We start from the raw sequence: 20,558 nt of genomic DNA, 5'->3' as shown, positions 1-20,558 counted from the left end.
ATCATTGGGGTCATTAATGGGGTCATTAATGGGGCAATTAATGGAGTTGTTAAGGGGGTAATTAATGGGGTCATCAGGGAGTCGTCAATGGAGCAGCCAACGGGGCCATCTATGGGGTCATTAATGGGGTCATTAATGGGGTCATCAATGCGGACACCAATGGGTCTGTCAATGGGGTCATCATTGGTGTCAATAATGGGGTTGTTAGTGGGATCATTAATGGGCTCATCTATGGGGTCATTAATGGGGTCATTAATGGGGCAATTAATGGGGTCATTAAAGGGGTAATTAATGGGGTCATCAGGGGGTCATCAATAGAGCAGGCAATGGGCCCATCAATGGGGTCATTAATGGGGTCATCAATGGGGTTGTCAATGGGCTCATTAATGGGGTGAATAATGGGGACATCATTGGGGTAATTAATGGGGTCATAAAAGGGGTAATTAATGGGGTCATCTTATCAGGCGGTCATCAATAGAGCAGCCAATGGGGCCATCAATGGGGTCATTAATAGGGTCATTAATGGGGTCATCAATGCAGACACCAATGGGGCTGTCAATGGGGTCATCAATGGGGTCATTAATGGGGTCATTAATGGGGGCATCATTGGGGTCATTCATGGGCTCATTAATGGGGTGAATAATGGGGCCATCAATGGGGTCATCAACGGGGTCGTTAATGGGGCAATTAATGCTGTTATTAAGAGGGTTAATTAATGTGGTCATCAGGTGGTCATCAATGGAGCAGCCAATGGGGAAATCAATGGGGCCATCAATGGGGTCGTCAATGGGGCGGGCCATCAATGGGGTCATTAATGGGGTCATCAATGGGGTCATTAATGGGGTTGCCAATGGGGCCATCAATGGGGTCATCAATGGGGCCATCAATGGGGTCATCAATGGGGCCATCAATGGGGTCATCAATGTGGTCATCAATGGGGCCATCAATGGGGTCATCAATGGGGTCATCAATGGGGTCATCAATGGGGCCATCAATGGGGTCGTCAATGGGGTCATCAATGGGGCCATCAATGGGGTCATCAATGGGGTCATCAATGGGGTCATCAATGGGGTCATCAATGGGGCCATCAATGGGGTCGTCAATGGGGTCATTAATGGGGTCATTAATGGGGTCGTCAATAGGGTCATCAATGGGGCCATCAATGGGGTCATCAATGGGGTCATCAATGGGGTCATTAATGGGTCGTTAGCGGGTAATTAGGGGCTCGTTAGTGGGCTGATTATCGGGCGCTCACCTTGTGCAGCCGCTTGCGGTGCTTGGCCAGCTGGTGGCGGTCGAAGGAGGCGAAGGAGAGGGCGAGCGAATCGCGGAGTGAGCGCGAGGGAATGGGGGAGAGACGGTGGGAGGGGGGGGTCAGCGCCTGGGGGGAGGGGGGAGAAGTGTCACAACACAACAGTGACACAACGACACAATGATACAACGATACAACGACACAACGACACAATGATACAATGATACAACGACACAACGACACGACACAACGACACAACGACACAATGACACAACGACACAATGATACAACGACACAATGATACAACGATACAATGATACAACAACACAATGATACAACGACACAATGATACAACGACACAATGATACAACGACACAACGATACACAACACACAATGATACAATGATACAACGACACAATGATACAACAATACAACGACACAATGATACAACGATACAATGACACAATGACACAACGACACAATGATACAACGACACAATGATACAACGATACAATGATACAACGATACAGTGATACAACGACACAACGACACAACAGTGACACAACGACACAACGGCACAATGATACAACGGCACAACAACACAATGACACAATGATACAACGACACAACAGTGACACAACGACACAATGACACAATGATACAACGACACAACAGTGACACAACGGCACAACAATACAACAACACAATGATACAATGATACAACAGTGACACAACGACACAACGACACAATGACACAACAACACAATGATACAATGACACAACGACACAACGACACAACGACACAATGATACAACGACACAATGATACAACGACACAATGATACAACGACACAACAGTGACACAATGATACGATGATACAACGACACAATGATACAACAATACAACGACACAACGACACAACGACACAATGATACGATGGCAACAACGACACGATACAACGACACAACGATACGACACGACACAACGACACAATGATACAACGACACAATGATACAACGATACAACGACACAACGATACGACACAACCGTACAACAGCGACACAATGATACAACAACACAACAACACAACGACACAATGATATGACACAGTGATACAACAACACAACAGCGACACAATGATACAACACAACGACACAACGACACAACGACACAACAACACAATGATACAACGACACAACAGTGACACAACGACACAATGATACAATGACACAACGATACAACGACACAACGACACAACGATACAACAGCGACACAATGATACAATAACACAACAGCGACACAACGACACGACAACACAACGACACAATGATACAATGATACAATGTACGGCACAATGACACAACGACACAATGATACAACGATACAATGACACAATGATACAACAACACAATGATACGATGATACAACAGCGACACAATGATACAACAACACAACAGCGACACAACGACACAACACAACGACACAACGATACAACGACACAACGACACAACGATACAACGACACAACAGCAACACAATGATACAACGACACAACGACACAATGATACAACAACACAACAGCGACACAATGATACAACGACACAACAACACAACGACACAACGATACAACGACACAACGATACGACACAGTGATACAACAACACAACAGCGACACAACGACACAACACAACGACACAACGATACAACGACACAACAATACAACGACACAACGATACAACGACACAACGATACAACGACACAACGACACAACAACACAACGACACAACGACACAATGATACAACGACACAACAGCGACACAATGATACAATGACACAGTGACACAACGACACAATGATACAACGGCACAACAACACAACGATACGACACGAGACAATAATACGACACAACAGCGACACAGTGATACGACACAACGACACAACAGTGACACAACGACACGACACAACGACACAACGACACAATGATACGACAGCAACACAATAATACAACGACACAACGACACAATGACACAACAGTGACACAACGGCACAACGACACAACGACACAATGGTACAACAACACAATGACACAACAGTGACACAACGACACAATGACACAACAACACAACAGCAACACAATGACACGACACAACGACACAATGATACAATGATACAACGATACAACGACACAACAACACAACAGTGACACAACGACACAATGATACGACACAGTGATACAACAACACAACAGCGACACAATGATACAACGACACAACAACACAACAGTGACACAACGACACAACGACACAACGATACAACGACACAATGATACAACAGCAACACAATGACACAACAACACAACGACAAGATGATACAACGATACAATGATACAACAGTGACACAATGACACAACACGACACAACAGCGACACAATGATACCACGACACAATGACACAACAGCGACACGATGATACGACACAATGACACAACGATACAACAATGCAACAGTGACACAATGACACAACACGACACAACAGCAACACAATGATAACACGACACAACGACACAACAGCGACACGATGATACGACACAATGATACAACAGCAACACAATGATACAATGACATGACACAACAGTGACACAATGATACAACGACACGACGACACAACGACACAATGACACACGATACAATACAATGGTACAATGATACAACAATACAACGATACAACGACACAACAGCAACACAGTGACACAATGACACAATGATACAATGACACAGCAACACAACGACACAGCAACACAATGATACAACAGCAACACAGCGACACAACGACACAACAGTGACACAGCGACACAAGGACACAACGATACAATGACACAACGACACAGAGACACAACAACACAACGACACAATGATACAACAGCGACACAATGATACAATGATACAACGATCCAGCGACACAGCAACACAGAAACACGATACGCTACAATGATACAATGATACAACGACACAGCGACACAATGACACGACACAATACAATACAATGACACAGCGACACGACACACTGACACAATGATACAACGACACAACAGCAACACAGCGACACAATGATACGACAATACAACGACACAGCGACACAACAACACGACACAATGATACAACAATACAATGACACAGCGGCACGACACACTTACACGATACAACGATACAACAATACAACGATACAACAGCAACACAGCGACAGCAACACAACGATACAATGATGCAACGACACAACAGCAACACAGTGACACAATGATTCAACAGCAACACAATGATACAACAACACAATGATACAACAGCGACACAGTGACACAGTGACACAATGACACAGCAACACAACAATACAACGATAAATCTGTGACACAGCGACACAACAACACAACGACACAACAACACAACGATACAACAGCGACACAACGACACAGAGACACAACGATACAACAGCAACACAGCGACATGACGACATGGGGGGGGGTAAGGGGGGGTCGGGGAGATTTGGGGGGATGGGGGTTAAGAGCGGGATGGGGGGCAGGGGGGGTGGGGGGAGAAACGGGAATATGGGGGGAATAAGGGGAAATGGGGGGGTGGGGGGTGGGGGGATTTAGGGGGGATGTGGGGGGCATTTAGGGAGATATGGGGGTGTGGGGGGATATGGGGGAGTGTGGGGGGGATATGGGGGGAATAAGGGGAAATGGGGGGGGTGGGGGGTGGGGGGATTTAGGGGGGACATGGGGGGCATTTAGGGGGGATATGGGGGGGTATGGGGGGGACATGGGGGGGAATAACGGGAAATGGGGGGGATGGGGGGGTGCGGGGCATTTAGGGGGATATGTGGGGGGTTGGGGGGATATGGGGGGGGAATAAGGGGAAATGGGGGGAAGGGGGGGTGGGGGGGATTTAGGGAGGATATGGGGGGTTTGGGGGGATGGGGGGGTCAGTGTGGGAATGGGGAGAAATGGGGGGATGTGGGGCGTGGGGGAGATGTGGGGGGGTCTCAGGGTGGGGGGGGGCTCGGATGGGGGGTAGGAGGGGAATGGGGGAGGATGGGGGGGTTGAGGGAGATGGGGGGTGATGGGAGAGAATGGGGGGTGGGGATGGGGGGAAGGGGGGGTGTGGGGGGGGATGGAAAGATGTGGGGGATGTGGGGGGAGATTGGGGCATTGGGGGATGGGGGGGTAGGGGGGGGTATGGGGGGACAGAATGGGGACAGGAGGGCATGGGGGGGGATGGGGGGATTGGGGGGGGATTTTGGGGGGTGGGGGTTTAGGGGATGGGATGGGATGGGGGGATGGGGGGGGATGGGGGGGATGTGGGGGGATGGGTGGGGAAAGGGGGGTTGGGGGGATGGGGAGATATGGGGGGATTTGAGGGATGGGGGGAACAGGGGGGGGGTTGGGGGTGTTGGGGGGTTATGGGGGATAATTGGGGATAGGGTGGAGGGTTTGGGGGATATGGGGTGGGATGGGGGGGACGTGGGGGGAGATGGGGGCTGATGGGAGAGGATGGGGGTGGGGGGAACGGGGGGGTGGGGCGGGTGGAAAGATGGGGGGGATGGGGGGGATGTGGGGGGAGTAAGGAGGGTTATGGGGGATGGGGGGGACAGGAGGGCATGGGGTGGGATGGAGGGATATGGGGGTGGATGGGGGGGTTATGGGGGGGACACACGGGGGGGTTTTGGGGTCAGCCCCACCTGGAAGAAGCGCGGCACGGCCACCCAATCACTGGGCAGGCGGACGATGGCCCCGAAGTAACGGCGCAGGTGGGGGCGGCATGGCGCCAAGATGGCCGCCAGCGCCAGAAGGAAGCAGCTCACGGAGCGCAGGCCAAGATGGCGGCGGGTGTACAGGGCCACCTGCGGGGGGGCAGTGGGGCAGTGGGGGCAGTGGGGGCAATGGGGGCAATGGGGGCAATGGGGGCATTGGGGGCAATGGGGTCAATGGGGGCAATGGGGGCATTGGGGGCAGTGGGGGCAATGGGGGCAATGGGGGCAATGGGGGCAGTGGGGTCAATGGGGGCATTGGGGGCAATGGGGTCAATGGGGGCATTGGGGGGCAGTGGGGGCAATGGGGGCAATGGGGGCAATGGGGGCAGTGGGGTCAATGGGGGCATTGGGGCATTGGGGGACATTCGGAATCAGTGGGGTCAATTGGGATCATTGGGGGTCAATGGGATCAATGGGGAAATGGGGACATTGGGGTCAATGGGGAACATTTGGGGTGTATGGGGGCAATGGGGGCATTGGGGGCAATGGGGTCAGTGGGGTCATTGTGGTCAGTGGGGGCATCAGTGGGGCCAGCAGTGGAGTCAGTGGGGTCAGTGGGGCCATCAATGGGGCCAGTGGGATCAGTGGGGCCATCAATGGGGTCTCAATGGGGTCAATGGGGTCAGTGGAGCCGTCAGTGCGGTCAGTGGGGCCATCAATGGGGTCAGTGGGGCCGACAATGGGGTCAGTTGGGTCAATGGGGTCAATGGGGTCAATGGGGTCAGCAGGGTCATTGTGGTCAGTGTGTTCAGTGGGGTCAATGGGGTCGTTGGGGCTGTCAATGGGGCCGTGAATGGGGTCAGTGGGGTCAGTGGGGTTATGGGGCCATCAATGGGATCAATGGGGTCAATGGGGTCAGTGGGGCTATGAATGGGGTCGATGGGGTCAGTGGGGCTGTCAATGGGGCCAATGGGGTCAGTGGGGTCAGTGGGGCCGTCAGTGGGTCGCAGCACCGTTACCTGCAGCAGGAACTCTGGGCTGTGCGGCGCCACCGCAGCACTGAGGTCCCGCAGGCGCTGCTGCAGCTCAGCACCGTCGCACTGCAGGGCCGAGCAGGCGGCCGACACCAGAGCCAGCTGTGGGGACATTGGGGACATTGGGGGCATTGGGGGCATTGGGGACATTGGGGGCATTGGGGGCATTGGGGGCAATGGGGACATTGGGGACATTGGGGGCATTGGGGACATTGGGGGCATTGGGGGCATTGGGGACATTGGGGACATTGGGGACGTTGGGGACGTTGGGGGCATTGGGGTCAATGGGGGCATTGGGGACACTGGGGGCATTGGGGGCATTGGGGACATTGGGGACATTGGGGGCATTGGGGGCATTGGGGGCATTGGGGGCATTGGGGGCATTGGGGGCAATGGGGGCATTGGGGGCATTGGGGACACGGGGGGCATCGGGGGCAATGGGGTGAATAGGGTCAGTAGGGTCAATGGGGCCAGAGGGGACAGTGGGGACACTGGGGTCAGTGGGGACATCAATGGGGTCAGTGAGGGACATTTGGGGTTTATGGGGTCAACGGGGGCAGTGGGGGCAATGGAGGATATTTGGGGTCAACGGGGTGAATAGGGATCATTGGGGTCAATGGGGTCAGTGGGGTCGATGGGATCAATGGGGAAAAGAGAACAGTGGGGACATTGGGGTCAATGGGGTCAATGGGGGACATTGGGGGACAATTGCAATCAGTGGGGTCAGTAGGGATCCTTGGGGTCAATGGGGTCATCAGGGTCAATGGGGGCAGTGGGGTGCAATGGGGAAATGGGGATAATGGGAGACATTGGGGTCAATGGGGACATTGGGGTCATTGGGGGACATTGGGGTCAGTGGGGTCAATGGGGTCAATGGGGACAATGGGGTCAATGGAGACATTGGGGTCAATGGGGAACATTGGGGTCAATGGGGACATTGGGGTCAGTGGGTGACATTGGGGTCAATGGGGAACATTGGGGTCATTGGAGACATTGGGGTCAATGGGGGACATTGGGGTCAGTGGGTGACATTGGGGTCAATGGGGAACATTGGGGTCAGTGGATGACATTGGGGTCAATGGGGTCAATGGGGGACATTGGGGTCAATGGGGACATTGGGGTCAATGGGGGACATTTGGGGTCAATGGGGACAATGGGGTCAGTGGGGGACATTGGGGTCAATGGGGGACATTTGGGGTCAATGGGTGACATTGGGGTCAATGGGGGACATTTGGGGTCATTGGGGACATTTGGGGTCATTGGGGACATTGGGGTCAGTGGGGTGACATTGGGGTCAATGGGGGACATTGGGGTCAATGGGGCACATTGGGGTCAATGGGGTCAATGGGGACAATGGGGTCAATGGAGACATTGGGGTCAATGGGGGACATTGGGGTCAATGGGGTCAATGGGGACAATGGGGTCAATGGGGTCAATGGGGACAATGGGGTCAATGGGGGACATTGGGGTCAATGGGGTCAATGGGGTCAATGGGACCCCTGGGGTCGCTGCCCCACCCATCTTCCCCACCTTCAGCTGCCGCAGCTCCTCCTCCGTCATGGCCGCCGATGACGTCACCCCCTCTGACGTCAGCTCCGATGACGTCACCGCCGCCCCCCCCCTCCGCCATTCCCACCGCGCTCCCAAACGCTGCCACCACCGCAGCCACCGAGGCACCGGGGACTTCCGGGTTTGTCTGTCAGCACTTCCGGGTGTCGGCACTTCCGGGTTTGTCCGTCAGCACTTCCGGGGTTGTCTGTTAGCACTTCCGGGTGCGGGCACTTCCGGGGTTTCGGGACACTGCCCGGGGTTGGGCGGGGGGGGGAAGGGAAGATTTACAGAGTTTGGGGTCACTTATGGGGTCTCAGAGTCACTTACGGGGTCCGCAATGTCCCCAGTGTTGTCACTTATGGGGTCCCAGTGTCACTTATGGGGTCCCCAATATCACTTATGGGGTGTCAATGTCCGCCAGTGTCACTTGTGGGGTCTCAGTCTCACCTATGGGGTCTCAGTGTCACTTATGGGGTCTCAGTGTCGCTTATGGGGTCCCCAATGTCCTCAATGTCACTTATGGGGTCTCAGTGTCACTTATGGGGTCCCCCAATGTCACTTATGGGGTCTCAGTGTCACCTATGGGGTCTCAGTGTCACTTATGGGGTCTCAGTGTCACTTATGGGGTCCCCAATGTCCCCAGTGTCACCTATGGGGTCTCAGTGTAACTTATGGGGTCCCCCAATGTCACTTATGGGGTCTCAGTGTCACTTATGGGGTCTCCAATGTCCCCAGTGTCACTTATGGGGTCTCAGTGTCACTTATGGGGTCCTAAATGTCCCCCAGTGTCACTTATGGGGTCTCAGTGTGGCTTATGGGGTCCCCAATATTCCCAATGTCACTTATGGGGTCTCAATGTGGCTTATGGGTCCCAAATGTCCCCAATGTGACTTATGGGGTATCAGTGTCACTTATGGGGTCCCCAATGTCCCCAGTGTCACCTATGGTGTCCCCACTGTCCCCAGTGTCACTTATGGGATCTCAGTTTCACTTATGGGGTCCCCAGTTTCCCCATTGTCGCTTATGGGGTCTCGGTGTCACTTATGGGGTCCCCAATGTCCCCCATGTCACTTATGGGGTCTCAGTGTCACTTATTGGGTTCCCAATATCTCCAGTGTTGGTTATGGGGTCCTCAATGTCCCCAGTGTCACTTATGGGGTCTCAGTGTCAATTATGGGGTCCCCAATGTCCCCACTGTCGCTTATGGGGTCTCAGTGTCACTTATGGGGTCCCCAATGTCCCCAGTGTCACTTATGGGGTCTCAGTGTCAATTATGGGGTCCCCAATGTCCCCACTGTCGCTTATGGGGTCTCAGTGTCACTTATGGGGTCCCCACTGTCCCCCAGTGTCAGTTATGGGGTCTCAGTGTCGCTTATGGGGTCCCCAATGTCACTTACGGGGTCTCAATGTGGCTTATGGGTCTCGAATGTCCCCAGTGTGACTTATGGGGTCTCAGTGTCACTTATGGGGTCCCCAGTGTTGCTTATGGGGTCCCCCGTTTCTCCATTGTCACTTATGGGTTCTCAGTGTCACTTATTGGGTTCCCAATATCTCCAGTGTTGCTTATTGGGTCCTCAATGTCCCCAGTGTCACTTATGGATTCTCAGTGTCACTTATGGGGTCCCCAATGTCCCCAATGTCACTTATGGGGTCTCAGTGTCACTTATGGGGTCCCCAATGTCCCCAATGTCACTTATGGGGTCTCAGTGTCACTTATGGGGTCCCCAATGTCCCCAATGTCACTTATGGGGTCTCAGTGTCACTTATGGGGTCCCCAATGTCCCCAATGTCACTTATGGGGTCTCAGTGTCACTTATGGGGTCCCCACTGTCCCCAATGTCACTTATGGGGTCTCAGTGTCACTTATGGGGTCCCCAATGTCCCCAATGTCACTTATGGGGTCTCAGTGTCACTTATGGGGTCCCCAATGTCCCCAGTGTCACGTATGGGGTCTCAGTGCCACTTATGGGGTCCCCAGTGTCCTCAATGTCACTTATGGGGTCCCCAATATCTCCAGTGTTACTTATGGGGTCTCAGTGTAGCTTATGGGGTCTCAGTGTCTCCATTGTTGCTTATGGGGTCCCCAGTGTCCCCAGTGTCACTTATGGGGTCTCAGGGTGACTTATGGGGTCCCCATTGTCCTCAGTGTCACTTATGGGATCTCAGTTTCACTTATGGGGTCCCCAGTGTTGCTTATGGGGTCCCCAGTTTCCCCATTGTCGCTTATGGGGTCTCAGTGTCACTTATGGGGTCCCCAATGTCCTCAATGACACTTATGGGGTCTCAGTGTCACTTATGGGGTCCCCAATGTCCTCAATGTCACTTATGGAGTCTCAGTGTTGCTTATGGGTCTCAGAGTCATCTATGGGGTCTCAGTGTGACTTATCGGATCTCAGTGTCACCCAGTGTCACTTATGGGGTCTCAGTGTGGCTTATGGGGTCCCCACTGTCCCCAGTGTCACTTATGGGGTCTCAGTGTCACTTATGGGGTCCCCAATGTCCCCAGTGTCACTTATGGGGTCTCAGTGTGGCTTATGGGGTCCCCAATATTCCCAGTGTCACTTATGGGGTCTCAGTGCCACTTATTGGGTCCCCAATGTCCCCAATGTGACTTATGGGGTCTCAGTGTCACTTATGGGGTCCCCAATAGTCCCCAGTGTCACCTATGGTGTCCCCATTGTCCTCAGTGTCACTTATGGGATCTCAGTTTCACTTATGGGGTCCCCCGTGTTGCTTATGGGGTCCCCAATGTCCCCCATGTCACTTGTGGGGTCTCAGTGTCACTTACTGGGTTCCCATATCTCCAGTGTTGGTTATGGGGTCCTCAATGTCCCCAGTGTCACTTATGGGGTCTCAGTGTCACTTATGGGGTCCCCAGTGTAGCTTATGGGGTCCCCAATGTCCCCAGTGTCACTTATGGGGTCTCAGTGTCACTTGTAGGGTCTCAGCCTCACATATGGGGTCTCAGTGTCACATATGGGGTCCCCAATGTCACTTATGGGGTCTGTGTCACTTATGGTGTCCCCAGTGTCACTTATGGGGTCTCAGTGTCACTTATGGGGTCCCCAATGTCACTTATGGGGTCTCAGTGTCACTTATGGGGTCCCCAATGTCCTCAATGTCACTTATGGGGTCTCAGTGTCACGGTGTTTCCAATGTCACACAGTATCACCTATGGGTTCTCAGTGCCACTTATTGGGTCCCCATGTCCCCCAATGTCACTTATGGTGTCCCCAATGTCACTTATGGGGTCTCAGTGTCACTTATGGGGTCTCAGTGTCACGGTGCTTCCACTGTCTCCCAGTATCACCTATGGGTTCGCAGTGTCACTTATGCGGTCCCCACTGCCCCCAATGTCACTTATGGGGTCTCAGTGTCACTTATGGGGTCCCCAATGTCCTCAATGTCACTTATGGAGTCTCAGTGTTGCTTATGGGTCTCAGTGTCATCTATGGGGTCTCAGTGTGACTTATCGGATCTCAGTGTCACCCAGTGTCACTTATGGGGTCTCAGTGTGGCTTATGGGGTCCCCACTGTCCCCAGTGTCACTTATGGGGTCTCAGTGTCACTTATGGGGGTTCCCAATGTCCCCAGTGTCACTTATGGGGTCTCAGTGTGGCTTATGGGGTCCCCACTGTCCCCAGTGTCACTTATGGGGGTCTCAGTGTGGCTTATGGGGTCCCCAATATTCCCAGTGTCACTTATGGGGTCTCAGTGCCACTTATTGGGTCCCCAATGTCCCCAATGTGACTTATGGGGTCTCAGTGTCACTTATGGGGTCCCCACTGTCCCCAGTGTCACTTATGGGGTCTCAGTGTGGCTTATGGGGTCCCCCACTGTCCCCAGTGTCACTTATCACATCCACACTCACATCCACACTCACATCCACACTCACATCCACACTCACATCCACACTCACATCCACACTCACACATCCACACTCACATCCACACTCACATCCACACTCACACATCCACACTCACATCCACACTCACATCCACACTCACATCCACACTCACATCCACACTCACATCCACACTCACATCCACACTCACACATCCACACTCACATCCACACTCATATCCACACTCACATCCACACTCACATCCACACTCACACATCCACACTCACATCCACACTCACATCCACACTCACACATCCACACTCACACATCCACACTCACATCCACACTCACATCCACACACATCCACACTCACATCCACACTCACATCCACACTCACATCCACACTCACATCCACACTCACACATCCACACTCACATCCACACTCACACATCCACACTCACATCCACACTCACACATCCACACTCACATCCACACTCACACATCCACACTCACACATCCACACTCACATCCACACTCACATCCACACTCACATCCACACTCACATCCACACTCACACATCCACACTCACATCCACACTCACACATCCACACTCACATCCACACTCACACATCCACACTCACATCCACACTCACATCCACACTCACATCCACACTCACATCCACACTCACACATCCACACTCACATCCACACTCACATCCACACTCCACATCCACACTCACATCCACACTCACATCCACACTCACACATCCACACTCACACATCACACTCACATCCACACTCACATCCACACTCACATCCACACTCACATCCACACTCACATCCACACTCACATCCACACTCACATCCACACTCACATCCACACTCACATCCACACTCACACATCCACACTCACATCCACACTCACATCCACACTCACATCCACACTCACACATCCACACTCACACATCCACACTCACACATCCACACTCACATCCACACTCACATCCACACTCACATCCACACTCACATCCACACTCACATCCACACTCACATCCACACTCACACATCCCACACTCACATCCACACTCACATCCACACTCACATCCACACTCACACATCCACACTCACATCCACACTCACACATCCACACTCACATCCACACTCACATCCACACTCACACATCCACACTCACATCCACACTCACATCCACACTCACACATCCACACTCACCTCACACTCACATCCACATCACATCCACACTCACACATCACACATCCACACTCACACATCCACACTCACACAATCCACACTCACATCCACACTCACATCCACACTCACACATCCACACTCACACATCCACACTCACATCCACACTCACATCACACTCACATCCACACTCACATCCACACTCACATCCACACTCACACATCCACACTCACACATCCACACTCACACATCCACACTCACATCCACACTCACATCCACACTCACACATCCACACTCACATCCACACTCAACATCCACACTCACATCCACACTCACACATCCACACTCACATCCACACTCACATCCACACTCACATCCACACTCACATCCACACTCACATCCACACTCACATCCACACTCACATCCACACTCACATCCACACTCACATCCACACTCACATCCACACTCACACATCCACACTCACATCCACACTCACACATCCACACTCACATCCACACTCACATCCACACTCACACATCCACACTCACACATCCACACTCACACATCCACACTCACATCCACACTCACATCCACACTCACACATCCACACTCACACATCCACACTCACATCCACACTCACATCCCATCCACTCACATCCACACTCACATCCACACTCACATCCACACTCACATCCACACTCACATCCACACTCACATCCACACTCACATCCACACTACATCCACACTCACATCCACACTCACATCCACACTCACATCCACACTCACACATCCACACTCACACATCCACACTCACATCCACACTCACATCCACACTCACATCCACACTCACATCCACACTCACACATCCACACTCACACATCCACACTCACATCCACACTCACATCCACACTCACATCCACACTCACACATCCACACTCACATCCACACTCACACTCACATCCACACTCACATCCACACTCACATCCACACTCACATCCACACTCACATCCACACTCACATCCACACTCACATCCACACTCACATCACACTCACATCCACACTCACATCCACACTCACATCCACACTCACATCCACACTCACATCCACACTCACATCCACACTCACATCCACACTCACATCCACACTCACATCCACACTCACACATCCACATCACACATCCACACTCATATCCACACTCACATCCACACTCACATCCACACTCACACATCCACACTCACATCCACACTCACATCCACACTCACACATCCACACTCACATCCACACTCACATCCACACTCACATCCACACTCACATCCACACTCACATCCACACTCACATCCACACTCACACATCCACACTCACATCCACACTCACATCCACACTCACATCCACATCACACATCCACACTCACATCCACACTCAACATCCACACTCACATCCACACACATCCACACTCACATCCACACTCACATCCACACTCACATCCACACTCACATCCACACTCACACATCCACACTCACATCCACACTCACATCCACACTCACATCCACACTCACACATCCACACTCACACATCCACACTCACATCCACACTCACATCCACACTCACATCCACACTCACATCCACACTCACACATCCACACTCACATCCACACTCACACATCCACACTCAACATCCACACTCACATCCACACTCACATCCACACTCACATCCACACTCACATCCACACTCACATCCACACTCACACATCCACACTCACATCCACACTCACATCCACACTCACATCCACACTCACACATCCACACTCACATCCACACTCACATCCACACTCACACATCCACACTCACACATCCACACTCACATCCACACTCACATCCACACTCACATCCACACTCACATCCACACTCACATCCACACTCACATCCACACTCACATCCACACTCACATCACACCACATCCACACTCACATCCCACACTCACACATCCACACTCACATCCCACTCACATCCACACTCACACATCCACACTCACATCACACTCACATCCACACTCACATCCACACTCACATCCACACTCACATCCACACTCACATCCACACTCACATCCACACTCACATCCACACTCACACATCCACACTCACATCCACACTCAAGATCCACACTCACATCCACACTCACACATCCACACTCACATCCACACTCACACATCCACACACACACATCCACACTCACCATCCACACTCACATCCACACTCACATCCACACTCACATCCACACTCACATCCACACTCACACATCCACACTCACATCCACACTCACATCCACACTCACACATCCACACTCACACATCCACACTCACATCCACACTCACATCCACACTCACATCCACACTCACATCCACACTCACATCCACACTCACACATCCACACTCACACATCCACACTCACACATCCACACTCACATCCACACTCACATCCACACTCACATCCACACTCACATCCACACTCACACATCCACACTCACATCCACAATCACATCCACACTCACATCCACACTCACATCCACACTCACACATCCACACTCACATCCACACTCTCACATCACACTCACACATCCACACTCACACATCCACACTCACATCCACACTCACACATCCACACTCACATCCACACTCACACATCCACACTCACATCCACACTCACACATCCACACTCACATCCACACTCACACATCCACACTCACATCCACACTCACATCCACACTCACATCCACACTCACATCCACACTCAACGATCCACACTCACATCCACACTCACATCCACACTCACATCCACACTCACATCCACACTCACATCCACACTCACATCCACACTCACACATCCACACTCACACATCCACACTCACATCCACACTCACATCCACACTCACATCCACACTCACATCCACACTCACACATCCACACTCACATCCACACTCACATCCACACTCACACATCCACACTCACATCCACACTCACATCCACACTCACATCCACACTCACACATCCACACTCACATCCACACTCACATCCACACTCACATCCACACTCACATCCACACTCACACATCCACACTCACATCCACACTCACATCCACACTCACATCCACACTCACATCCACACTCACACATCCACACTCACATCCACACTCACATCCACACTCACAATCCACACTCACATCCACACTCACACATCCACACTCACATCACATCCACACTCACATCCACACTCACATCCACACTCACAATCCACACTCACATCCACACTCACATCCACACTCACATCCACACTCACATCCACACTCACATCCACACTCACACATCCACACTCACATCCACACTCACATCCACACTCACATCCACACTCACATCCACACTCACATCCACACTCACATCCACACTCACATCCACACTCACACATCACACTCACATCCACACTCACACATCCACACTCACATCCACACTCACATCCACACTCACATCCACACTCACATCCACACTCACATCCACACTCACACATCACATCCACACTCACATCCACACTCACATCCACACTCACATCACACTCACATCCACACTCACATCCACACTCACATCCACACTCACATCCACACTCACATCCACACTCACACATCCACACTCACATCCACACTCACATCCACACTCACATCCACACTCACATCCACACTCACACATCCACACTCACATCCACACTCACATCCACACTCACATCCACACTCACATCCACACTCACACATCCACACTCACATCCACACTCACATCCACACTCACATCCACACTCACATCCACACTCACACATCCACACTCACATCCACTCACATCCACACTCACATCCACACTCACATCCACACTCACATCCACACCACATCACCACACATCCACACTCACATCCACACTCACATCACACTCACATCCACACTCACATCCACACTCACATCCACACTCACACATCCACACTCACATCCACACTCACATCCACACTCACATCCACACTCACATCCACACTCACCATCCACACTCACACATCCACACTCACATCCACACTCACATCCACACTCACATCCACACTCACATCACACTCACATCCACACTCACATCCACACTCACACATCCACACTCACATCCCACCATCCACACTCACATCCACACTCACATCCACACTCACATCCACACTCACACATCCACACATCCACACTCACATCCACACTACATCCACACTCACATCCACACTCACATCCACACTCACATCCACACTCACATCCACACTCACATCCACACTCACACATCCACACTCACATCCACACTCACACCACATCCACACACATCCACACTCACATCACACTCACATCACACACATCCACACTCACATCCACACTCACATCCACACTCACATCACACTCACATCCACACTCACATCCACACTCACATCCACACTCACATCCACACTCACATCCACACTCACATCCACACTCACATCCACACTCACATCCACACTCACACATCCACACTCACATCCACACTCACATCCACACTCACATCCACACTCACATCCACACTCACATCCACACTCACACATCACACTCACATCCACACTCACATCCACACTCACATCCACACTCACACATCCACACTCACATCCACACTCACATCCACACTCACATCCACACTCACATCCACTCACATCACACTCACATCCACACTCACACATCCACACTCACATCCACACTCACATCCACACTCACATCCACACTCACATCCACACTCACATCCACACTCACATCCACACTCACATCCACACTCACCATCCACACTCACACATCCACACTCACATCCACACTCACATCCACACTCACACATCCACACTCACATCCACACTCACACATCCACACTCACATCCACACTCACATCCACACTCACATCCACACTCACATCCACACTCACATCCACACTCACATCCACACTCACATCCACACTCACACATCCACACTCACATCCACACTCACATCCACACTCACATCCACACTCACATCCACACTCACATCCACACTCACATCCACACTCACACATCCACACTCACATCCACACTCACATCCACACTCACATCCACACTCACACATCCACACTCACATCCACACTCACATCCACACTCACATCCACACTCACATCCACACTCACACATCCACACTCACATCCACACTCACATCCATCCACCTCACTACATCCACACTCACACATCACACTCACATCCACACTCACATCCACACTCACATCCACACTCACATCCACACTCACATCCACACTCACATCCACACTCCACACCCATCCACACTCACATCCACACTCACTCCACACTCACATCCCACTCACATCCACACTCACATCCACACTCACATCCACACTCACATCCACACTCACACATCCACACTCACATCCACACTCACATCCACACTCACATCCACACTCACACATCCACACTCACACATCCACACTCACATCCACACTCACATCCACACTCACATCCACACTCACACATCCACACTCACATCCACACTCACATCCACACTCACATCCACACTCATATCCACACTCACATCCACACTCACATCCACACTCACACATCCACACTCACATCCACACTCACATCCACACTCACATCCACACTCACATCCACACTCACACATCCACACTCACACATCCACACTCACATCCACACTCACATCCACACTCACATCCACACTCACATCCACACTCACACATCCACACTCACACATCCACATCTCACATCCACACTCACATCCACACTCACACATCCACACTCACATCCACACTCACATCCACACTCACATCCACACTCACACATCCACACTCACATCCACACTCACATCCACACTCACATCCACACTCACATCCACACTCACACATCCACACTCACATCCACACTCACATCCACACTCACACATCCACACTCACATCCACACTCACATCCACACTCACACATCCACACTCACATCCACACTCACATCCACACTCACATCCACACTCACACATCCACACTCACATCCACACTCACATCCACACTCACATCCACACTCACATCCACACTCACATCCACACTCACATCCACACTCACATCCACACTCACATCCACACTCACACATCCACACTCACACATCCACACACACATCCACACTCACATCCACACTCACATCCACACTCACCATCCACACTCACACATCCACACTCACATCCACACTCACATCACATCACATCCACACTCACATCCACACTCACACATCCACACTCACATCCACACTCACATCCACACTCACATCCACACTCACATCCACACTCACATCTTCACATCCACACTCACACATCCACACTCACATCCACACTCACATCCACACTCACATCCACACTCACATCCACACTCACACATCCACACTCACATCCACACTCACATCCACACTCACATCCACACTCACATCCACACTCACACTCCACTCTCACATCCACACTCACATCCACACTCACATCCACACTCACATCCACACTCACATCCACACTCACACATCCACACTCACATCCACACTCACATCCACACTCACATCCACACTCACATCCACACTCACATCCACACTCACACATCCACACTCACATCCACACTCACATCCACACTCACATCCACACTCACATCCACACTCACATCCACACTCACATCCACACTCACATCCACACTCACATCCACACTCACATCCACACTCACACATCCACACTCACATCCACACTCACACACTCAACTCAACACTCACATCCACACTCACACATCCACACTCCACATCCACACTCACATCCACTCTATACATCACACAT

The 20,558-nt window shown here is 51.8% G+C and overlaps 1 protein-coding gene across 1 annotated transcript in view; it reads right to left on the bottom strand.

Annotated features, from left to right (window-relative positions):
* Positions 1-8,717, bottom strand: part of LOC125686212 (telomerase protein component 1-like) — a 75,953-nt gene extending 67,236 nt beyond the window's left edge. Inside the window, exons 1-4 of the mRNA XM_048929959.1 lie at positions 8,559-8,717; positions 7,014-7,130; positions 5,983-6,144; positions 1,256-1,381 (exon numbers count right to left, since the gene is read on the bottom strand). Of these exons, the coding sequence (XP_048785916.1) occupies positions 1,256-1,381; positions 5,983-6,144; positions 7,014-7,130; positions 8,559-8,588 (435 nt within the window). The 5' untranslated portion in view covers positions 8,589-8,717. The remainder of the gene's footprint in view (positions 1-1,255; positions 1,382-5,982; positions 6,145-7,013; positions 7,131-8,558) is intronic.
* Positions 8,718-20,558: the final 11,841 nt, after the last annotated feature.

Source organism: Lagopus muta, chromosome 33 (assembly GCF_023343835.1).
Source record: "Lagopus muta isolate bLagMut1 chromosome 33, bLagMut1 primary, whole genome shotgun sequence".
In the NCBI taxonomy this organism is placed as follows: Eukaryota; Metazoa; Chordata; class Aves; order Galliformes; family Phasianidae; genus Lagopus; species Lagopus muta.
The sequence above is the reverse complement of the archived record's forward strand: the minus strand, read 5'-3'. Positions and strand labels throughout refer to the sequence as shown.